Below are 24,288 nucleotides of genomic sequence, written 5' to 3'. Positions count from 1 at the left end.
ACTGTTGCAATTTGGAGTTTCTCCAAAACCCATAATGTCGAAAAAACTCTGTGGACCAGCAAAAGCACCTGCGGCACCGCGGGCTGCGAAAGAAGAAAACACTACAGAGCGGAGTCAGGATGCAGCGGCTCAGTCTGAAGAGCAGTGAAATACACCTGAGTCACTATTTTGTCCCACTGTACTTTGTATTTTTTTCAAAATCATTTTAAATTTTCTCCCATTTAATCCAATTACTCGGGTCGCGGTGGGCAGTGCTAATCTCTGCAATTTGAACCCTTCTGTTCACATCGATGATTAAAATTATTATTTGACAGTACAGTACAGAAGTTATTTGTTGAAAAAAGTTTTTAAAGTACTTTTATTTGTGATACAAATGCTTGAGCCTGTAAAATGTTTTTTTCTTTCTTTTCAATGTATAATAGAGTATTCAATTGCATAATAATTGTTAAAAAAAAAGGTTTCTACTTCACGGATTTTGCCCATGATGGGTTCTTTTTGGAACATAAAAACGCGGATTTACTGTATATATATATATATATATATATATATATATATATATATATATATATATATATATATATATATATATATATATATATATATATATATATATATACATATATATGTCTGTATATATATGAGCTCACATGTCAAAAAAGCTACTACATGTATTAAACAGTATTTTATTCTGAAAAAAAAAAAAAAAAAAAAATATATATATATATATATATATATATATATATATATATATATATATATATATATATATATATATATATATATATATATTAGCTCACACGCCAAAAAAGTGTGAGCACCTCTGATCTATCTATTTAATTTGAAAAGAAAAAACGGCCAACAATATCTGGAAACTCAGTGAGGAGTTTTAGGCTTCATGAAGTAGCAGGGTGTCACCCCTCCTCCACCGCTCAATTAATGGGCCCATCAAATCAGCCAATCACAGCGCTTTGCCAGAGAGCAGTGAGGGCAAAAGTCCACACCTGCAGGGAGCTGCTTAGTGACAAGATGGAGCGTTTTCAAAAGGGGATCAAGAAGTTGCAGACTCACCATGGAGAGTGTGAAATAAGGCATGAAAAGGCACAGGTAAGAAAACAATTTATTTAATGTTTTTTGTATTTTTAAATAGTTTGTTTTTGTCAATTTATATTTTATTTTTAAGTGAAACCCAACAAGCTATGATTGAAAACCAGGGCATGCAGATTATTAAATCTTTTAAACAGCTCATTTATGTTAAAAATTTGACTCTTTAAGCTGAGAATCTTTATTTTGTTTTTTATTCTCCCACTGAGAGTTTTATAACTCACAAAAATGCTCAAACAAGCTCATCCAGTGGGGGAGGAGAAGTAAGTCTGCACGGCAACAGCTAAGAGCCAGGTGCATGGGAGAAGGGGGGGGGGGGTGCTCAATCATCTTTCTTGAGTTTTAGTCATGAATTTAAGTTGTTCTATTTGATTTATTTCAGCAGGAGCTTTTACATGGAGCTTCTAAGTAGCCTAATATGTTTCTTATTGAGCATAAATAATAGGTTTGTAAGTTACATGTTACCATATTAGAGTTATTTTGGTTATCTCTTAATAGTTTAATAAATCTGTTTTTAACCACACCTGACATGACACTAAATTAAGAGGCCTTATGGGTTTTATCAATTTTCCAAAATGCACAGGTCAGATGATTAACGATGATTAAATCTATTATCAAAACTGTTTATATTTAGATTAGGTTTAAAGAACACACTCTTATCGTATGTTGAACCAGCAGTTTCTGTTTAGAAGAAAAGTTCTTAATTGGGAGAAATGCATTATAACAACTGCCAATAAATGGACTGCTGTAGGATATTTTTTGACACAATTTTATTTTTAAAGGAACTTGAATGTGCTCCTGTCAGATTAAAATATATCAAAATTGATATATATTCTATTGAAAAATATTATATTCTGATGGTTTAATTACTGTGAACATTGAAAATTCATTCATTTTTATATATTTAATAATTTTTTTTAGATTTTTCAGACCCATGGTTTAGCTGTTGTAGATTTGACTCCCATAATTTATGTACAATGAATGTTAATTTATATCTTTATTTCAAATAGGCCTAATTATTTGATGGCGACATGACCTATGATTTGGCGGCCATTTTGTGCCAAAATCTGCCATTTTGAGATTTTTGCGTTTTACACAATATGGAAAAATTAACTTATTTTCAAGCGATTGTTTTTTTTAGGAAATTTGACTCGCAACTCCCTAGCGTAAGTCTACAATCACCTCTGGAGTTTCGTCAACCTTTGACCCCTGGAAAAGGCCGCCATCTTGAATTTTCCATAAAAAACACCTTTATCACCGGATTCAAACATAAACTTGTCGTTTGAATTTTCATCGATCATCTTGAAACCTTTTCAATGGCATGCTGTTGGAATTAGAAGTTGTAGTTTTTGAACGGCGTGCACGTGGTGAGCTAGCAAAGTGGCGCACTGTTATAACTCTTATGTTGCTCAATGGAATACTGTGAAAATTTGAATGCATGCATTCATGCCTGAAACTGAATACATTGAAAAACACTGGGTATGGACATATAAGGAATCTGGGCGTGTCTAGCACAAAACCACTGTTGCTAAGGACAACAAAAAGTTTACTTTTACCGATTCGTCTGAAACTAACGTCGATCTGTTCATCATCCCGAGGCGACCAAAACACAAAATGGTTGCTATGGAGATAAAATCAACAGATAAGCAGTCATTTTGAAAAAAGTGGGTTTTTTACCATCTTATGACGTATAGCGATCGCTATGCTAGCACTTGTAGCCACATTAGACTTGTTAGCATAATTAGCATTTTAGGTAATATATTTTTCTGAGAGAGTTGATGATGCTGATCATATTGCTAGCACTTTAGCCAAAATAGCATAGCTAGCATACTTAGCATCATTAGCATTTTGAGCAATGTGTTTTTCTGAGAGAGTTGATGACGCTGATTGCTACGCTAGCACTTTTAGCTACGCTAGCACTTTTAGCTACATTAGCATAGATAGCATAGTTAGAATAATTAGAGTAAGCAGTTTTGACTAGACTTGATCAAATGTGGCAAGTGAGGGCGGTGAGGGCAGCAGTGGTGCGAAGAGTTGGGCGCGGAAGGCGGGTTGCATCTGCGGGCCATACAACGCCGCTTATGGCTTTAATTTTACCTGATGTCACTTTATTTTATATTAGTTTTACTGAATTTGCAGCAGTTTTTTAGCAGATGAAAAATATTTTTTGTGTATGTACATTTTTATGTTATTTGTTTAGTTGTCAACCTAATGAAGCTTTGATATCCTCTGAATTCATATGGCCCACAGGTCCACCCCTATGTACTGCTATTGACTTTGTTTTCATGTGTTAAATATACCAAATATAAACCTCAGGAGGGGAGTAGAGTGGTGAACTGAAAGAAGTTCATCACTTCATGAAGTTCATGGTTTAAGTGTATTTTTTTATTTGCAGCCTATATTAATTCAGGCTGCCAATAACAATTTGATTTAGCCTTTTTTTTTCTCTGTCCTGCAGTTGGAGGCTGCTATGGCAGATCTTGATCGAACTGAATGCCATACAGCAGCTGAAGAATGCATCTCATCAGGTAAGACTGATGTTTGGATTTTTTTTGTTTGCTTTTTACATTTACTTCCTCCTGTAGATTTGATGCAGATAACCACTGTTCATCATGTAATGATACAGCAGCATTAAAGGGCCTAAAAGTGGGTCTGTGTTAGCCTACGAAGGGGGGGTGCTGGCAGCGAAGATTCTGCCTTGAAGGGGCTGTTCTCACTGGTCTATGTCAGTTCGCTAGAACGCGCTTATTTACGTGGGTTAGGAGGGGCTGATGGTCAGAGTTCAGGTTTTTAGAGGAATACTCGGAAATGTGTGAATGGATCAAAATACCATTTTTTTTTTTTTTATAGTGAGTAATTAACATTTTAAAACACAAATGCTCTAAAAATAGATTTTGCATGGTTTAGGCCTTTAAAATATTACAAAGATTTGAACTAAAACAAGATTTATATCTCATCAGGTCATAATGTATTAACGTATTAATTACATCTCTCTCAGATGGAAACAGGCAAGCCTCAAGCTCTGGTGAAAAAAAGAAAAAGGATGAACTCAAACATCATGGTGGCGATGATGATGGCGATGATGGTGCATTAAGCTTGTAAAACCTCAGTTATTAGCTGTAGTGTAAGACCTGTATTAATTACATCTCTCTTAGATGGAAACAGGCAAGCCTCAAGCTCTGGTGAAAAAAAGAAAAAGGATGCACTCAAACATCATGGTGGCGATGATGATGGCGATGATGATGGCGATGATGGTGCATTAAGCTTGTAAAACCTCAGTTATTAACTGTAGTGTAAGACCTGTATTAATTACATCTCTCTTAGATGGAGACGAGCAGGCCTCAAGCTCTGGTGGAAGAAAGAAAAAAGGAGACACCAAAATGGAAGCACCGAAACAGAGTGGAGGCGATGATGATAACGTTGACGATGATGGTGCGTTAAGCTTTGAAAACCTCAGTTATTAACTGTAGTTTAAGACCTGTATTAATTACATCTCTCTTAGATGGAGACGGGCAGGTCTCAAGCTCTGGTGGACAAAAGAAAAAAGGAGACACCAAAATGGAAGCACCGAAACATCATGGTGGCGATGACGATGATGACGATGATGGTGCGTTAAGCTTTGAAAACCTCAGTTATTAACTGTAGTTTAAGACCTGTATTAATTACATCTCTCTTAGATGGAGACGGGCAGGCCTCAAGCTCTGGTGGACGAAAGAAGAAAGGAGAAGCCATAATGGAAGCACCGAAACATCGTGGTGGCGATGATGATGACGACGTTGATGACGATGATGGTGCGTTAAGCTTTGAAAACCTCAGTTATTAACTGTAGTGTAAGACCTGTATTAATTACATCTCTCTTAGATGGAGACGGGCAGGCCTCAAGCTCTGGTGGACGAAAGAAAAAAGGAGACACCAAAATGGAAGCACCGAAACATCGTGGTGGCGATGATGATGACGACGTTGATGATGATGATGGTGCGTTAAGCTTTGAAAATCTCAGTTATTAACTGTAGTGTAAGACCTGTATTAATTACATCTCTCTTAGATGGAGACGGGCAGGCCTCAAGCTCTGGTGGACGAAAGAAAAAAGGAGACACCAAAATGGAAGCACCGAAACATCGTGGTGGCGATGATGATGACGACGTTGATGATGATGATGGTGTGTTAAGCTTTGAAAACCTCAGTTATTAACTGTAGTTTAAGACCTGTATTAATTACATCTCTCTCAGATGGAGGCGGGCAGGTCTCAAGCTATGGTGGACAAAAGAAAAAAAAGTTGATTTAAAAGAAAAGAGGTAAGATTGGAGATCTTAACTCTTAAAAAAGATTTTCGGAGGAGAGACACGGGTGGGCAAAAATCGAGGCAACGATCGGGCAGCTGGCAGGCAAACAGAGGCAGGGTCAGGTTACAAAAGATGAGTTCCAGTATGTCTATATAAACATATTTCTAATTGCTGTGAAAAGGACAAGTTTAAGAGAACATTTCATCTAAAAATGTACATTTAAAGTTTAAATTAAAGTATTTTCAAATCCTGCAACAGACTGGCGACCTGTCCAGGGCATCCCCTGCCTTCGCCCAAGTGGCCGGGATGGGCTCCGGCAGCCCTGTGACCCCGAAAGGGAATAAAGGGTATAGAAAATGAATGGAAATGAATTCTCAAATTTTAGTGTTTTACATTAAAATGTAAAATGCATAACAACATTGGTTTTATAACTTTAAAAAGTCACGCTAAAACAAAAATTCATTATATACATTTGAATGTAAACTTCTGTGCATCAGATCACACCCACGTGAAGTAAAGCACTTCTCCTCCGTGGCACAGCGGGACGTGGAACACCCTCGCGGCGAAGAGATGCAGAGCTCTCACTTAACTAATGAAGGAGGAAGAACATACTCCTGGTATTAAGGCACAGAGAGACAGATTGACACTCCTAATGTGCGTTATAAAGTACAGTACGGTACAGTCTATTTTTGATGAGTAAGGATCGGTGACGGACAATCTTCCGCAGTGGGTTGGGGTGGTTTCCTGTATTTGCAGATTCTGTGGATTCTTGGGTGTCTCCAGTCCCTTACTCCCATGAATATGGAGGGAATACTGTACTGATCTTTAATTATTTCCAGTATTCCCCCCATATTCGCTGGGGTTAGGGACCATAGGGACCAGACACACCCGTGAATACGGAGAACCACCCCCCAACCCCACCCCCTGCTGCGGCCGAAGAATGCCCGTCACTGATCCTTCCACATCAAGAAACCTTCTGAAACATGTTTAATGCTTTGTGAAACATTCATTAAAGAACATTGGAATATTGATGAACATAAAGAGTTTTTAATTTTATTCACAGAAATAGACCGTAGTGTAATTTATAACACACATTAGGACTGTCTCTCTGTCATTCTGTGCCTTAAAACCAGGAGCCGTGTTTCCTCTTTCATCAGTTAAGTGCGAGAGGTCCTGCAGATTTAAGCGTTGGCCATGGCGCGTCAGTCTGACAGCAGCGTGTTTCTGAGCGTGGCTTCCTCCAGAAGAGGCCGTGTTCATCCACCATTTATTCATCCAGATGATAATTATTCTCCATGATTTTCTTCCTCAGCTATCAGAATATTTTCTGGCCGCTTCTGAGTCAGCTGATGCCATTTCACCATGCAGGGTCACAAACTTCGGCTATAGTGACTTAGGAACCATTGGAACTAGTTGGTGCTCGCTATTAAGTATTTTTTAGCAGTCAGAGGGGAAGCCGAAGGGCCGGAGTGCTCCTCATCTCCGTCCCCATTCCACAGAAATTCCCTCGGTACCTTCCTTGGACACAACAGTCTCACACAAGCGTCTTAAATGGTCTGATATTTTTTGTGAACTTGCTAATACGTGAAACTGCGAACACTGAAACGCAAATATGCGGTGGAACAATGCATTGTGGTGTGCTGCCTGCCCGAAAAGCTTCTATTTCTGAAGAAAGGGAGAGCTGCTTAGCTAGGCTGCGATCACACCTTATTCTAAATGTGTGTTTAAATGTGCTCAAAGCATGTGGTGAAGGTATTTTAAGAGTATTTTTAAAAAATGTTTTCTATATAATGTCACTACTTTACAGATTTTTCACCTAATGCGAGAAGTCCAGGAGCATAACTACCACCGTAGACAGTGTTACAAACAGGCAGGCAGTCCGCTGAATCCAAAGGGATTATTACCTGGAAGTTTTTACAACAGTCAAGCACAGCTATAAATCCATGAAGCTAAGTCAGCGTCAGGCAGGCAGAAGTCAAACACAAGGATTGGAATTTCCAAGATCAAACGTCGGGTATAACAATTCAGGCATAGGTAATTGTCAACGACGGTCAGTTGAGTGACGTTGGGGACTGTGTGCTGGGGGGGCTGGAAGATCTAGTGCGTTAGTAAAGCGGCGATGATTCCCACCGGTGCCCGGAGAGAAAGCAGAGCTCTAAGTCCTTACAGACAGGGGTTTAACTGTATTCAGATAAAAATAAAGGTCAGGAAGAAGTGGAACGTGGAGAAGACAAGAACCTTGACAAGGAAACAAGGAGATGCAAAGAAAGAGGAAGCTTAAGTAAAATAAATGTCTGAGTCTGGCTTTTTACAGAAAAGAAGATGAAATCTGCAGAAGGTTGGGCTAAGACTCAAGCATTGGTTGTGTTTTAGTTTTAGTTTTTGAAGACAATGTTATGAACATATTTGGTCACCTACTGTAGTCATGTATTTACCCAAGCTACTTTGAGAATAACAGAGATTTGAGAAAAATAGAACATGTGACTTTTCAAACTATAAATTTGTTTACAAACTTTGCAAGATTTTTTCTTCAATTCTTTTGCTTTCTTTTTTATTTGTAGAATTGCCAAGAGCAATCATTAAGATGCCATGGAGCCAAGAAGAGAGAACTGCAGTCACACAAAAGATGGCCGGCTTTATTGGACTTAGAAGGGTACCAGGAAAAACTGACTGCAGCATTTGCATCGAGGAGTCTCCTGAACTAAAAAACAGGTCATGGAAAGATATAAGATACTTTGTCTACAATGAAATCATTAAAGTGAAAAAGAAAAATATGATTTAGGATTATTTATCCTGTTTTGCTCATTTAATTTAATGTTACTTAATTTAATGCACAATTTCTATTATTTTTAAGTGCAATATATTTATGTTTCTGGATTTATTTTTTGTTAAAAGATTTCTGTTTTTCTAAAAGATTTATATTTTTCTAAAAGATTTGTTTTTTTAAAGGTTTTATATTTTTCCAAAAGATTTAAGTCTTTCTAAAAGATTTCTGTTTTTCTAAAAGATTTATATTTTTCTAAAAGATTTCTGTTTTTCTAAAGGTTTTATATTTTTCCAAAAGATTTAAGTCTTTCTAAAAGATTTCTGTTTTTCTAAAAGATTTATATTTTTCTAAAAGATTTCTGTTTTTCTAAAGGTTTTATATTTTTCTAAAAGATTTCTGTTTTTCTAAAGGTTTTATATTTTTCCCAAAAGTTTAAGCCTTTCTAAAAGACTTCAGTTTTTTTAAAGATTTCAATTTTTCTAAAAGATTTCTGTTTTTCTGAAGGATTTCTGTTTTTCTAAAAGATTTATATTTTTCCAAAAGATTTAAGTCTTACTAAAAGATTTCTGTTTTTCTGAAAGATTAATGTTTTTCCAAAAGAATTCTTTTTTTCTAAAAGATTTAAATTTTTCTAAAAGATTTCTGTTTTTCTAACAGATTTAAATTTTCTAAAAGATTTCTGTTTTTCTAAAAGATTTGAATTTTTCTTAAAGATTTCTGTTTTTCTAAAAGATTTATATTTTTCTAAAAGATTTCTGTTTTTCTAAAAGATTTATATCTTTCTAAAAGATTTTTGTTTTTCTGAAAGATTTATATTTTTCTAAAAGATTTCTGTTTTTCTAAAAGATTTGTTTTTCCAAAAGATTTCTGTTTTTCTAAAAGATTTATGCTTTTTTACTATGAGCAGATTTGCTGTTAAAAGGTGTTCAATAAAGAAAAAGCCTGAAAATACTGTAATTGAATTTTATTTTTCTTTGAAAGCATGCATAGTCCGTTTTACAATCAATTGTTGCAAAATCAATTACTTAAAACAAATGTAGAATTGATTATAAAGAATTTTTGTACCATAACTCTCTCCTGGAATTAAGTTTTAACATCAATATTTCATCCACAGGAAAACTAAAAACCTGGAGTGTGTTTTCCATGCTGGTCCTCACTTACACAGTTTAAAACTTTTATCAAAAACTTAATGTTACCCAGAATCTAACCTAATATTGTTAAAAAGGATGACCTCTGGTGTCCAAAAGGGCGTTTTACACTCATGTAAGTGAACCAGAAAGGCTGGTCCTCACTTCTCTGGCGATTTCCCTGGACCTCACTATGTAATATGTGCAAGAATGTGTGTGTGTGTGTGTGTGTGTGTGTGTGTGTGTGTGTGATGTTTGTTAAGAGAAAGGGGAAACGGCCTTTTAATAGACATGTAGGTTAAAGAGATGGTTTTCAATGGCTGACATCAAAGCCTGGCTTATGACTTCTTCTAGAAATGATCCCTATAATACATTTGAATTAAAAATGTTGTAGAGATGCAACAAGAAACTGTCTTCACAATTTTGTTCAAAACCTCAATTTTTGTACCACGCTTTTGTTTTGGTTCAACATATGATTTCTGTATTGCAAAACCAAAAGAAAAAAAAAACAAATTCAGGCAAAGGCTTTTTTTAAACTTGCTAATAGGCAAGCAATTTCAGGTGGTTTATACTTAGCCTGGTGTAATTTAATAAAACAATAAATGATAAATCTTTCTTAAATTGAGGATAATTGTTTGACACATTCAACATAAACATACTGATATGCAGTATACATGCAACGATACACTTTTCCCCCATGATTCGTTTCAATGATGTAACCTATAGTTCTGTTGTAAACCAAGAATTGTGTCATCCCTACTCATTTGTAAGCCACTCGTCTTGAATAGTTGTCTGTAATGCCTCATTCACAAATGCCCTTATGGGTACATACGGGCGACAGGCAATCCTGTACGGGACATGCAGGTGGCCAGCACAAAATTTCAAGGTTGTAGATCTCTCAGTTAGCCTGTAGAGCGAAAGTGTTTATGCACGTATTTTTCAATGGCTGTTCAAGCTGTTGGCGATAGGCGAACACCTAAACATCATGAGGGGTAACTCATGGTGTGTGCTCTAGGTGTGACGCAGACACATCATAGCCAGAAGCCAGTACGCCCACCTTATAAACAATTAGAGTGTGGTGTAAGGGCACTGTGCAACAGCATCACCTGTACGCTATAAGCAAGAGCAACGTTTATTTGCCTTGCAAACACATCACTATACACTTACTACGCGCATGACAATGGTACATTCCAATTTATGACGCCCCTTGAGAGAACTGCAAGACACACATGCACTTCCCTTTAAGATATAGCCCCTCCTGTTTACGACCCTGATAACCCGGGTATGGGGGTTGACCCACATGGGTGCATTTGACTAAGGCTTCTGTCAGTACACTACAAATATACTTAGTTCATTCTAAAAATGGATTTGCATGAGCCCTAATAGAATACTGGGAGTGTTTACCTGCAGATAAATTACAGTAACAGTTTGCGCTCATAAGTAACCTGGTCTCATGAATACCAAACCAGACTGTGCATTTTTGGAAGTACTCATTTGCTCTGTAAACTATGTTGCATTGACAAACAATTGCATAATGGTTTCCTTTAAGCTTTTTGCATGACCAATGCTGCAGAGAGGTGCAGCTGGATCAGACAGGAGGCCAATTTCAAGAGGTGATGATGCCTTGTCTTTCTCAAATTAAGCTAGTCAAATGCGTTCAAAACCCCAATGCAATATGTGTGTGTGTCTATAGATGTCTTATAAAGGGACATAATGATATGTTGAAAATCTTTCTCTGTAAAAAGCAGAGTTTTTCATATTGTAAAGGATTGACAGCCCTGACAGAGGAGTAACACTCTTTCATGTGAAACATGACTCATTTAGACATCTACACTCAACGAATTTGATTTAAAAAAGAAGCACCATGCTTTTTATTACCCATAACTTTTTTTACATTTGATTAGATCCGAAGCAAACGAAGAACAAAACAACAGAGCTACTGTCCTAAAATAAACCCTGAATCCTATGAGGATCCTGTGGTGGAATATGATAATAACTCGAGACTGCAACTGGGTACAACTCAATGAAGTTAGGGCATTTCAGATTGTGTACAAGCACACACACACAAACACACACCAACATTAGGTATTTCTATGTTTTTGCCACTGGCAGTGAGGTCTGTCCAGAAACTTTAGTCAGGATGCTCTTGAAAGCAACACATTGTGCCTGAAACCACAGGCCTGCAATCTGGTGTAAAGAACAGCAACCTGTTTGTGTTTGCCTGGTTAACACATTATACTTCCTCTCAGACTTCGTGAACTGATCTGATCCTTTTGGTAAGCCTTGTCAGGATTTTATCTAGCGTTTCTAACTGCAAACACAAAGGATAGAATAGTTAAACCTTGTGTTTTTTCTTTGTACCTGATGATAATACCTTCATTTATCATCTGACACAGGTTACCTAGATATACCAGTAAGTGTAGTGAAACTTAATTTCATTTCTGTGTTTTATGCTTGTGTGTTGATATGTGTTGATATGTTCCTATTAAGAATGCAGGCCACAGCTGATCGGAGCTCTTGCCAGCTTACTTTCTGCTACATCAGCTGGATCAAGCACTTGTGGAGTATTTAACACTGGAACTCTGCCCAAAGTTAACATTTATAGGGTTTCAGTGTAATGGTTTGCAGTTAGCTGAAAGCAAATATCTTTTAGTATTCTATCGGTTTCAAATAAATGACTTTGAAGGGAACAGGTCTTCTAAGAGGTGATGAGTGATGGAGGAAACAGAAAATGTGGCCTTCATGACGATGTTGCCCTTGAATGATCTAAATCCTGTGTACTGTTTTTACATTTAAATGCAGTTATTTGCTTGATAGTTTTTATCTAAAGTAACTTTAAAATAAAAAGAACACAGACTCAAAAAGGGACGTTTGACTCATAGAACTCAATGAACCTTAAACAGGACAAATATAAAGCCGAAAGTCAAGGAAATACAAGAATAAGGGACTTAATCACACAAAGTTACATCATCACTATAGATGTGTTGTGTGGTAAAATGGAATTTGCAGTGGTGTTATGGCCAGGTTTTTTAAAATTAGGTATTGATTTACAGAAATCTATAAATGTTAAATAATCTGTATCAGGATTTTGGCTTTGGCTAGACAATAAAGAAACTTGTCCTAATTGTTCTTCCCTCTTAAAATAAAAATTTAAGCAAAATCTTCTAAAAATCGTATGACTTTTGAAGGACAAGTTTGGGTTTTTTCTTCATGTCCAAATGATACTAATGTTACATTAATTTCAAAATCATTTCAAAAAATGATTTTTTTCCCCTGTGATATAAATAAACAAAATTGAAACAGGCTAAAGTCTGTCTGATTGAAGACCCCCTCTCTCCCAGAGGGCTATTTCTGCCGTCTAAGTCTACACACAGACATGGGTTTTTTTTTATATAACGCAGAAGTGTGTTTTCGGTGCACACACACAAACACACAAAACAAACAGAGGCAAATATGTGCTTGCAGCTATTTTGATGCACACATTTGCTCTGTCTGGTTCTTTTTTTCTTCAGAGCCTCCTACTGCCCCCCTCTTTCCGTTTCTGTGTCTCTCATACACACAAGTCAGCAGGAGGTGAGTGGCAGGGCATGGAGATAAGACCGCTATCAGACCTTCATCAGGGACAGCCACACTTTCATCTATCTTCACAGCTTTTTTTCTTTTCTTTTTCATTTCTATTAACTCTTTTCCCCTGCTCCATCTCAGTCCTCTCCCTTTCTTTAAAGTCGAAAACACACACACACACGCACGCACACACACACACACACATATACACTCAACCTCTAATTTCCCCTCTTTAACAAGTCATTGTCTGTTTGTAATGATGTACTTTACTAGCAGAAGCTCATTCAAAATTCAAACAAACAAAAACGCAGTAATGATTTGCAAGCAATTTTAAAAGTACTTCAGGGACTAATAAGAAACGACGATTAGCATTTTCTCTGCCTGGCCTCGTATCCATTTTCACCACATATGTAGAGAGACGGATTAAGACCTGTAATGTGTCAGGGCTAATAAAAAGGTCCAACCAAGTGACTAATCCCAAGCTTTTGTGCAGTGTAATACCATGCTTGTTAGACCGCAGGGTTTCCTTAGTTCACTTTGTTTTCAGTTTCATTTCTTTTCACAATTCTGTCTAATTGTAAGATTTATAGTGTGATTTTTACTGGCAGTTAAGTGTCATTAAGGATAAAAATTTGTGTTTTTTCTTTGCATAACAAAAATATACATGTAGTATTGTGAAAATTGTCAGGAGATTGCTATATACTTTTTATTAACTACCAAATAATTCAAGCATTAAAAAACACTTTTATTTTGATAATAACTAATGTGCCTTCATTGCGTTTCAGGTCCAGTGCATGTTTTCTTTGTTCCCCATAACAAAAGCAAAAATTTACAAAAGGATTGTGCCTCTATAAACTCATAATGTGTTACAACATTCATATTCCTTTTAAATTGCAGTCATTTTTTTCCCTTTTTGGTAAGATCTTGCATTTTGTTGGTGATGAATATTCAGTCGGGTTGCTGCGTAAATCTCTTTCGTCCCAAAGACCCTCAATGGGGTTGATGTCCGGACTCCGTGGTGGCCAAGCCATGTGTGAAAATGAAGTCTCAAGCTCCCTGAACCACTTTCACTATTTCACTTTCACTATTTGAGCCCCGATAAAGCCTGGCATTGTCGTCCCAGAATATGCCTGTTTCATTGTGGAAGCGTGGATTTAAAAAAAAAAAAACCCTCTTTGATGTCTTACCGCTGAGTAATTGTATGGTGATCTGACTGGTGTGCATCTCTGTGTGTGTTTTCGCAGTGGAGTTCAGAAAGCTGGACCTAGCCTCTGTGCTGTCAATTCATCAATTTGCTCAGAGCTTCAAGGAGAGGAATCTGCCACTTAATATTTTAGTTAATAATGGTAAGTAAATGGAAAAAAAATTAACTTCCCAAAGCCATTTATTCTATATATGCATGTAAAGAGCTGATATGTTTAGTTTAAGTTGAATTTAGTTTCTGTCAGGCAGCTGCTTCCAAATTTTGCTGTTTTTTAAAGAACTTTATGTAATAAATTCAGCTCCAGAGCCTGTAAAAACCTCTGCACATACAATCATGCAAAAAGACAACTTTTTTGTGTTTTGAGTTTATTCTAGCAGCCCTTTTTTGGCTATTTTCACACATGGTTTCAAATATTCCAGCTTAATGTCATGTTAGCCTCAAATGTTTGAACTCCTTTAAAAGATTAATAAAAACTACAATAAGTTAAAATTTAGGTTTGTAATATTTATTCATTTTGGGACTTTTAAGATTAAAATAAGTTCAAAAAGGCTTTCCTAAATATTCAAATCATCTCATTATTATTCAAACCTCTGAAAGGATCTCTAAGTATTTTAAGCACCATTAGATGTGAGTATTGACTTCAGCTGTAGCAGAAGATATATTACTTCTTCCTAAGAGACGCACAAATGACTTTTTACATCTATTTGGGTGACTTCTCTGAATCATCTGGAATTGTAGTTGTTGTTTTTTTTATTTATTTTTACATAGAATCCCTCATCCTATATAAGGCTGCAGAAGAGGATGGGTAGATGCCATAGGGTCTCGCACTCAATCTAGTGCCTCACTTTCATCCTGATTGGCTGTTTGAAGTGGTTATGGCTGAAGCTTGATGCTCAAAACCTTGATGTTAGTGCAGCACACATACCTGCCGTCTGACTTATTTTGTGCACTAAAAACAGGTTATTTAAAAAAGTTGCACCCTTTTATTAATTTATTCTTATCAGGAAACACTTTTTGTAAAGGTAGATTTGAAAAAAAACATAAAAATTAAAACTCATTTGTGAAAAAGAAATGTGTTCGATGCTGTCATTGAAGTAGACAAACACAATTTGGTTTCCAACACACGAAGAATGACTGAAAGCGGTTATAGAGTTGGTTACAAAAAGCCAGAAAGCAGACCAAATAGTTAAAGCTGGTGGTTATTTGCTAGCTGAAGAAAAACAGGAAGCTAAGAAGGAAATTAAAAAAAAAGTTAATTGTGCTGATCCTCTGTCATACACAGATGACCACCTTTGCTTTCTCACTGCATTAATTTCAATCAGTGAGACGATTAACCTTTATGTAATTTGCAATTTTTTAGTTTTTGACTTTTGGCAGCTTATTTCCTCCTTCATAAAATACAGTTTAATTACATCACTTTACACCCTTTGTTTGATTTCAGTTACTGGTATTTTAATCAGCTGATTAGGTCAGCATTTTCTCCGTTCTCCTTCTTAAAGTCCCACTCCAATCATCTTTTGATCGATTTTAAAAGCGTTCCCATTAGTCTTTTAATTATGATTATTTTAATTACGATTTAATCAAATTTTTAGCCCAAATCAAAAACCAGTTGTTTTGTAGAACATAGTTTCTGCAGAGTGGCAGTAGTTCTTCTGAACTTTGCCTGAGTTGTGGGCGAGACTGTTGGCGCAAAACAATTCCGCCCCCCTTCCCCTCCCCGTTCCTGAGAGTTCTCAGTTTACACACTCTCTCGCTAGCTTACAGCTCCCGCTCATCGTGTTTTCGAGATAACAAATTATCTCTCTTCCAAACTACTGTTTTTTTTTGTCTCCTCCTGATTCGCAAATTTAGAATAAAGAAATACTGAGAAATGAAATATGTCCATCATCAGAAAAATGCCACAAGAACATGTCAAAAACACTCAAATTGTGATTGTCTTTGGAGTGGGAATTTAAGCCATAGCATTGTACATATAAAACTGTGACTTGAGATGCTTAATCATCTTATTTAATCCTGTGTGTTTGTTAATGAAGCGGGTGTCATGCTGGTTCCTGAGGGGCGCACTGGCGATGGACACGAGCTGCACTTTGGCGTGAACTACTTAGGCCACTTCCTTCTAACCTGGCTACTTCTGGATTTGTTGAAGAGCTCTGGGGAGCACGGTGACGCCGCCCGTGTGGTTAACGTTTCATCATCAGCACACAGCATTGGGGAGATCAGACTAAATGACATCAATAGCAGGTATCGTGTGCACACTCTGATCCAGATCAAGAAGAGTTTTTTTTCAAGCAGTTTTCCACAAAAGTACTATTCTAAGAACATTTCCTCTGGTTACATTAACACAAGACTTTTATTTACATTTTCAGTGGATTTGCTGTTCTTTTTGGCATTACTAATACACATCTTAATGTCTCCATTTTAGTTTTATTGCTTTGAAACAACTGTTGGTTTTAGTGGGCTCTGTTTTATTTCAGCTCTCAGCACTGCTGTCCAGAGTTATTAGCAATCTTAGTGTCTTCATTTTGTGGTTGATTCCCAGATCAGCGGGTTATGACTTGCGTCTATTAACTGTCAACATACATTTGAGGATTCCTGGTCAAGGAGTAAGTATGGCCCCCTGATGGCCATTTGTCAGAAAGATCAAACTGAAATCCTATGATAATTCTTCCTCAGTAATCACAATGACAGCAAGATCTATGCATGCTGAGAACTGGCCTGTCACATCATTAGGCTTGAGCATGGTAATGTGTTATAGTGGACAGAGTTCATAAAAGGCATTAGAAGGTTATGGGGGATTCTATCGGAGGGGTTTCTCTTAACTAGATGTTAAATGGAAATGTGTGGCATTCCCCAACTACATTGACAGTCCAACAGAGAAGACCCCCCCCCCCCCCCCCCCTTGCTAATAGCCATTGGTGGAACTAATCTTGATTTAAATGGACCAAACAAAGCAAAGTTCTGTAAAGGTATATGTATGTTTTCTCTTTCTTTTCCAGTTACCATTATTCTGCCCATGCTGCTTATTGTCAGAGTAAATTGGCCCAGGTGTCATTCAGTTCTCACCTGCACCAGGAGATGCAGCGCGGTGGTTTCCGTGTGAACTCGTGTGCTGTGGATCCAGGCATGGTGAACACTGCTCTCTACTGCCACCTGTGGACGCCCCTCCGCATGGCACAGCGGGTCATTGCTCGCCTTTTTTTTAGGGTAAAGCACTTCTTAACATTTAGCACACAATAGATTACCGGTAGCTAATAGCTTCCAATTCCTTTTAGTGTAGCGGAACAACACAACTGATGCAGAATGTTGATTAAACCAGACATCATTTTTCATTAAACATCAACTTTGCTGTTATTTTTTATTTCATTTTTTAACTACTAAACTCAGTGCCACAAACAAAGTGCTGTTGTATGTATCAAGCACTTAAATCAAGTATTTGCATCACCTTCTTAGTTTTTTTTTCAAGGCCATACCATAATTATATGTAAAGCTACAGTTGTCCTTTACATTTAGGTAAAGCACATGTAGACATTTTCAGACGTTTCATCAGGCTGATGTTATTGTTTCTTTAACATTGGAATTTGGGTTTTAGAAACCTTTTGCGATTAGATTTTTCTTTTGTTTTTGCTCAGTATTTCTCAGAAGGTTCTAAACTCAGGGCTTTGTAATGCTAGGAAGTAAAACCAAAGCCATCAACAACACTGCATTTATACATCATTCATTTAGCCTCTACTAACCCATCCATACGATCCAGCTTTGTATGACAATGTATCAGATTACAATTCTGTCTGAGACATAAAAAAGCATTTTCCCACTATCTCGGGTGAACCAGATGTTAATATAACATGTTTTTGTTATGATTTGATAGATTTGTAATTTCTAAAACCGTTTTCTGCATTATTCTTATTTCAAAATGAATAACCATTGAATAATGTATGGTTATTATGTCATGATGTAAGGTTCTTCTTGCTCTTTTATTAATTGGATTATCATATTGATATTTTACTCAAGTAAATAATAATAATAATAATGGATCGGATTTTCCAGACGCTCAAAGCGCTTACAGTGTATCTCCATTATTCATTCCCTCCTCATTCATACTTGGTGATGGTAAACTGCTGATGTAGCCACAGCTGCCCTGGGGCAGACTGACAGAGGCGTGGCTGCCAGTACGCGCCTACGGCCCCTCTGATCACCATCGGGACTTTATGCATTCACACACCAGTGGAGCCACACTAGAGACAGGGAGGGTGAAATGTCTTGCCCAAGGACACAATGACAGTTAACTTGGGGGAGCGGGGATCGAACTGCTGACCCTTCGATCATTGGATGACATGGTCTACTACTTGAGCCACTGCCACCCAATCTAGAATTCCCACTCAAAGTGAAGAGTGAATGTGAGGTTGTGGATGGGAAAAGGTTGGGGGGGGGGGTACTCAACCCATTAAAGAAGTGATAGAATTGGCAAATACGGTGGTCCCTTGTTTATCGTGGGAGTTACGTTATAAAACTAAACCGCTATAGACTAATAAATCCACGAAGTAGGTATCTATTTTTTTTATTTTTCACAATATTTCAAGATGTTTTAAGTCAGTAAAACCCTTCACTACACATTTTATCCACTTTTCTCAGACAGACATGAACATTTTCACACTTTTCTCTCTTGTTGAAACACTGAAAGTTCAAACTTTCGTAGAAAAGTAATTCCAGTATTATAGAATGAAAACAAAAATCTCCTTGCTTTAGATTTAGGATTTTGGAAAACATTCTGTGCAGGAAACGCACTACAGCGATTGATTGACAGTGGTCTACAGCCAATCAGGATGCAGAGCACAATGTGCTATAAAAAAGCTGCTTTTGCTTTTTTTTATTGCACATTGCACTATGTTCCAAAACTGTACTAAAATAAGCCATCATTGCGTGCCTTCAAGGCGTGACCGTGGGCATATGCTCGGAACTTGTGTGACATTTTGAACAAGTTGAACATTTTCAGGCGTTTGGCTGTGAGCATCACCTCTGGGATGGTTCTGACCCAAATTTGCAAACACATTAATCACATAAGCTCCGGGATTAACATGCAAACACTCTCTCACAGGTTAACTGCTTTTTCGTGGCTTTATAGGACCTCTCATCTGATGCAGTTACACCTACATGGGAATTTAGACACTTATCTAAATAACACAATCACCAAGTTTAAAAGCAACACTAGTGTAGGGAAGAAATCATTTAGGAAAAACTAAATTAAAAAACAAATTTACTGATTGGATCAGTTCAAATTGAATTAAATAAAATTCACCTTTATTTAAAAAGGGCTATATTTACTTTTAAAGACACCAAGCTTTACACAATCAAAGTCATTAAAAATCCTTACAAATCCATTAAATAAATTAAAAAAAGACACCCACCCTCATGCATATACACACACACGATGAATTTAAACCCCAATTCTACCCAAAACATGAAAGGTTTTCAAAATTGTGTTATTTCTTGCAGGAACTTCTTCATCTTGTGAACAGAAATTTAACAGCAACTGCTAAAACACCTGTGTTCTGGTGTTTTCCTTTTGTTAATGCTTTAAGAAAGTGATTCCCATTTCTTTATTTATTTGTTTTCTCAAAAAAAGAGAGCAACAGCAGAATTTCTTGTAAAGAGAAGCTACAGATACATTGAAACAATGTCAAACACCTTTTCATGTCCGAATTCTGTCTTTTTTCAGTAGTTCTACACATTCTGCACAAGCTTATTTAGATGTTTCCTTTTTTGAGTTAGTTTTTGCTCTTTTTGTTGGCGTTTTCATACTCATCTGGTGTAGACTCCGTTTATACAGTTGTGGGATGTGTGTGTTTTCTCTTTGCAGACTCCTGCAGAGGGTGCAGTGACTGTGCTGTCAGCAGCCTTAAGTCAGGACTGTAAAGGTGGCTACTGGAGCAATGGGCACCGCGAGATGACATCACCAGCCTTTGACCCTGGACTTGAGCTGAATCTGTGGGAAGTCAGCATGCAGTTGCTGGGACTTCAAAGTGACCAGTAGGACTGAAGCTGACTAAAATCACCTCAAAAGGACCCTTTAGACCATCAGCCGGTTCTCTTCCCCCCCCCCCCCCCCCCCCCCCCCGTTTCTTATTTTTACCATTCATTCAGTCAGCACACCTTTGGGCACGTGTCAGTGTATACTACTGGACAATGATTGGTTGCTTGGGGGATGGAAGATCACTGTATTTTGCTCCAGACATCCCAAAGAAGGGCTACAGAAAGGCATTTCTTTTGGTTTCTTTTTTGCTTTTTTCTTGAGGGCCACGAACGCCTGAAATATGCACTCATATAACCAAGTTCTAGTGGTTTTAGACCTACATGTTCTGTCAAAATTGCTGAGCCTCTCAGTTAAAAGTCCGTTTAAGTTTAAATTCAGTCTTCACCTGATATTTTCCCTCTTATTATAGCAATTATAAAAACTTCGAATGCGTGAATTTGGTAAAAACCAAGAACCGCGTGATTTTGCCTTAGTGTCACAACCCTAGAATAACTTATTCTAATGAGCTAAATCTTGTTTTTAAAATCCTCAGTAAACATTGAAATGACTTTTAGCAGCAGTTTAACTGTAAAAATCGGTATTTCTGTATTTATTTATATGTCAGTATGCAAACTATTGCATAAGTATAATCCTTGCGTTTGCATTGAGACATGGATTTGACCTAAACAGCTTTGCTGTTGTAAGGAATGTGCTGAAAAGAGTTTGTTCTAACACATCAATCCTGTGATTCTTAAATCACCTCGCCATCCTGCCTCTTTTACTGAGAGCACTTTATTTATTGAGTCTCACATTTTCTCACGTGGTTCCTGTTGGATCATTGTTTTACAGACAGCAGTTACTCCACGAAGAGCTAAAAAGGCCTGAGTTTAATAGCACTTATCATAGCTCAAAACCATATATCCTGTTTTCTCTTTCTGCCGCTCAGCTAAAGACATTGCCTTGAAACAGAAAAAGACTTGATTTGAAGGCCTAATCTTTGAATAATTTTGCCTCTGTTTGGGAGAAATGCTGTCTTTTATTTGCAGATCAAAATGAATTCTTCAAATTTGAGTTTTGTTTATGCTGACGGACATCAGAGCCATCGTGGGAGAGACAAAAAGAGGCAAAGCCTTTTGGGTTTTTTTCTTGCGTGCAAACTGATTGGATTCTCTGTCCTGCTGCTGGCGCTGCTCCCAGTGCATTGTGGGATTGAGATTTCCCAGTTGTGTTCAACTAACTGTGTGTGTGCAGCTGACAAACAGATTTACTCAGAGTGGGTACATTCAGTAAAGTCTGCAAACAAAAACACAGGAAAGGAACTCGTCTCCCTCCATGACGGGGATTTCCGCGCACACACTTATGGGAAAAGGATCGCGCCGCAACGCCATCTCCACTGTGATGAATGCATTTCTGCTGTGAAGTGGGAAAACTCCGTCTTAAGTTTGAGGTTTTTAAACAACAAATGATTGCAGTTTCTGCATTGGAAACTGCCACTGAGCATCCAGTCTCCTTATTAATTTGCTGTTATTGAAGCAATACTATCACTGTGGTAGCTGATTTAGTAGGCAGAGCGGCGTTCAGAACAGAAGCAGCCTGAAAGTGTGCAAAGATGCCAGGCCCAAGCTACCTGCATGTCAAGAGTTTGACATTTCTCTGTCCGTGTAATGAAAATATTTTTAGTGTGCTTTGTTTTGTTGGAAGACGCTCGCTGGGTTCTTTGCCAGAGGCCCGTTGGAATCGGGAGCGCAGCTTGCAGAAACTCCTTCAAAAGACCTTGAGGTTAGATTGATTCTGCTCCTCCTCTTCAAATGAGGTGACAGCCTGAACTCAGAGGCTAAACACGGCTGCAGATTCTACCCGACTCTTAATTTAAAAGCCTGTAGGTATGACATTTCCCCCCCTGCATTTGTTGGTTAACGTTAGAATGATGTTGGACTGTGAAAATCAAAGCAGGAAGTGTTTTGGCCCCAAGTCCCTAAAATATGAGCTAATGTTAGAGTTGTTCTTTATCTTACATTATATTTCTTCTGGCAACAAAAAAAGAAATGTATAAAAAGACAAAGACAGCTTTTATGCCATCTACTATCTCATGATTAGTTCCTAAAAAGATAAACTACAGAAAAAAACTTGAACTGAGCTGCAGTTAGTATAGAAAGTATAAGCGGGGATTGAGAACCTCACCTTCCATTCCCAAATGTGACTCATACCAGCAAGAACCAAATGTTACTGTTCCCTTAAAAGACCACTAGAGGCAGGTTTCAAACGTTTTTATCAAATTTTTGTTTTGTTGTTTATGCGTTGTCACGGTGCGCAGAGTGGATTAAGGTCTGCGTGCTTCCGTGTTGGAGTGTGTGGTTCTCGAGCTGCTGGTAGAACAACGAAAGTCTGCTCAGACAAACGTGCTTGCTCATGTTGAAACAAGTGAAAACACCAGCTTACTGCTGAGCCACACTCATGGATCAGCGTTCCGACTGAACGAAGGAGGTTTTTTGAGATTTGGAGAAGGTCGTCTCCTCCTGAACACATGTTCCCAAAGAGAGCATGTTCTTGTTGCAGGGGTGTCTACCTGAAGCGATCCACATGTATTAAACGACACACTCAACTTTTAGATTGCAAGTCTAAAGAAATGAGCTAAAGTAGCTCCACTAACTGTCTCTGATGATGTCTGTGTGGTTTACTGTACAGCAGAAGGACACCAGTGGACATTTGTTCAGGCTGAAACTGCTCCTATAGCCATTCTTTTGAATGACCTGGGATTACATTTATATTAAATGTTCCAGTCCCATGTCCTGCAAAATCCCAAATGTGCATAAATGTGAAAATATGTAGAGCTAATATATGTTTATAGGGGTAACCAGATAAACAAAGTCTTTACTGGGATGCATTTAGAGGGGAAAATGTTTTATTTTTGTTGTTGTCCTGGAACATGCATAACTTTTTATTGGAATTTTATTGGGTTCACGTGTTGGTTTGGCCTGATTTCACACTCAGGGGCTGCAGATGAAGTGATGGGATTGATGTACGTTCCGGTTGGGAGTTGTTGGAAAACCCAGATACTTCGCCAATATCCTGGATATTTCTTGTAATGCATGCGCTCCATGTACTTATCGCTTTACTTCACATGGATGGGAACTCAACAACTACCTTTAGATCTAAGCATTCCGTTTATCAGGACCTCTGAGGAGTCATCAAAAGTGTACAATATTTTACTTCTTCATCTCTTGTTGTCAAAACACACATCTAACTGCTTTAGTTGTGCCTCAAAAGAAATCTCCCTCATGAAAACGTGACTGTGAAATTTTTTTCATGTAGAACTCGTAGAAGCTGTGATTCCCGTCTTGTCCCGTGCATTGCCATATGTTTTTCCTCTGGTAAGACTGATGGAATAAAAAAAAAAGAGAGAAGCGAGTGTTTGATCGCCACCGTCGATGTTTTAGCTAATGGAATTGATGTCCATGATTTCTGTCAATGGTTGTAACATTCCAGCCGCAGCGACGACCTTTTTCTATTATCCAAAGCCTCTCAATAAACATATCATTGTGCCACCCTGCGTTCTGTCATTTGTCGACAACAGAGCAAACTGAAGAATCCTAGTTTACTTTAATCCTTTTGACATTCTTTTGACTCCCAAAACTCTTCAATTGGTTTGTGGATTCTGAGAAAAGCAGCCGTGCGCTGATATGCAACACTTAACCCTTGTGCTATCTTAGATGACCCCACCCTTACTTTGACGTCTTATTCCTACCATGACAAAGATGGAAAGATTTCATGTAATCCATGGACACCAGTGAAGATCACAAATCATTGAAGAAAAAAAGTTCAGCGCACTGTCTAGTGGGTCTAGATGACCCAACTCCAAATGGTAAAGTGCCTAGGATAGCACAAGGGTTACAGCAGTGAAGTGTTTATGCAACCAACGTAAGCTAGCTGTGTAGCGCAGAGCTGCATTTCTTTGCATCAGAATCAGCAGATTCAGGTTGATTGTGTAAACGGTTGAAGAGCTGCGGTAGGTCAGAGAGGATGGATTTTTTAGGTGTCGCCAGGATTGACTAAATGAGTGCTGGGCTGAGTAACTCCTCCCCCCTGGCGTTCCAAACAGCAAGTACGTGCTGGTTCCAGGAGGCCAAAATCCCATAGACTTCTATTGAGAAATAAATACCTATTACTCATGTTTTCTATTTGTCAGAGGAATCATTCTTAAACTGCTACCTTATTTTAACATGTTCTTGCTAATC

The 24,288-nt window shown here is 37.7% G+C and overlaps 2 protein-coding genes across 9 annotated transcripts in view; both read left to right on the top strand.

Annotated features, from left to right (window-relative positions):
• Window positions 1–23,598, top strand: part of LOC105356811 (dehydrogenase/reductase SDR family member on chromosome X-like) — a 65,843-nt gene extending 42,245 nt beyond the window's left edge. For both annotated transcript variants that reach the window (XM_023950584.1, XM_023950583.1), the window contains exons 4-7: window positions 14,087–14,188; window positions 16,080–16,287; window positions 17,043–17,250; window positions 19,901–23,598. In XM_023950584.1, coding sequence (XP_023806352.1) covers window positions 14,087–14,188; window positions 16,080–16,287; window positions 17,043–17,250; window positions 19,901–20,074 — 692 coding nt within the window. In that variant the 3' untranslated portion in view covers window positions 20,075–23,598. The remainder of the gene's footprint in view (window positions 1–14,086; window positions 14,189–16,079; window positions 16,288–17,042; window positions 17,251–19,900) is intronic.
• On the top strand, window positions 801–8,144 carry LOC111946721 (sarcoplasmic reticulum histidine-rich calcium-binding protein-like). 7 transcript variants are annotated; one of them, XM_023950585.1, is made up of 9 exons: window positions 801–1,104; window positions 3,560–3,629; window positions 4,426–4,533; window positions 4,604–4,708; window positions 4,779–4,892; window positions 4,963–5,076; window positions 5,147–5,260; window positions 5,331–5,396; window positions 7,946–8,144. In XM_023950585.1, exons 1-8 carry the CDS (start codon window positions 937–939, stop codon window positions 5,384–5,386), a joined length of 849 nt encoding a protein of 282 aa, XP_023806353.1. In that variant the 5' UTR covers window positions 801–936; the 3' UTR covers window positions 5,387–5,396; window positions 7,946–8,144. The 7 variants fall into 7 exon arrangements, with proteins under 7 accessions (XP_023806353.1, XP_023806358.1, XP_023806355.1 ...); XM_023950590.1 differs by lacking the exons at window positions 4,426–4,533; window positions 4,779–4,892 and adding exons at window positions 4,100–4,186; window positions 4,257–4,355; XM_023950586.1 differs by lacking the exons at window positions 801–1,104; window positions 4,426–4,533 and adding exons at window positions 4,100–4,186; window positions 4,257–4,355 and having other exon boundaries at window positions 2,265–3,629.
• Window positions 23,599–24,288: the final 690 nt, after the last annotated feature.

The sequence above is a fragment of the Oryzias latipes genome, chromosome 21 (genome assembly GCF_002234675.1).
Source record: "Oryzias latipes chromosome 21, ASM223467v1".
Classification (NCBI taxonomy): Eukaryota; Metazoa; Chordata; class Actinopteri; order Beloniformes; family Adrianichthyidae; genus Oryzias; species Oryzias latipes.
Note: the sequence above shows the minus strand (reverse complement) of the source record. Positions and strands in the feature narration are given on the sequence as shown.

What these genes read in the sequence shown, in the direction of transcription:
- LOC111946721 (XM_023950585.1), top strand. Translation starts at nt 937, where the DNA reads ATGGGCCCATCAAATCAGCCAATCACAGCGCTTTGCCAGAGAGCAGTG. An exon ending in TGAAGAATGCATCTCATCAG is followed by an intron (nt 3,630 to 4,425) that starts GTAAGACTGATG and finishes CATCTCTCTTAG; the next exon opens with ATGGAGACGAGCAGGCCTCA. An exon ending in TGACGATGATGACGATGATG is followed by an intron (nt 4,709 to 4,778) that starts GTGCGTTAAGCT and finishes CATCTCTCTTAG; the next exon opens with ATGGAGACGGGCAGGCCTCA.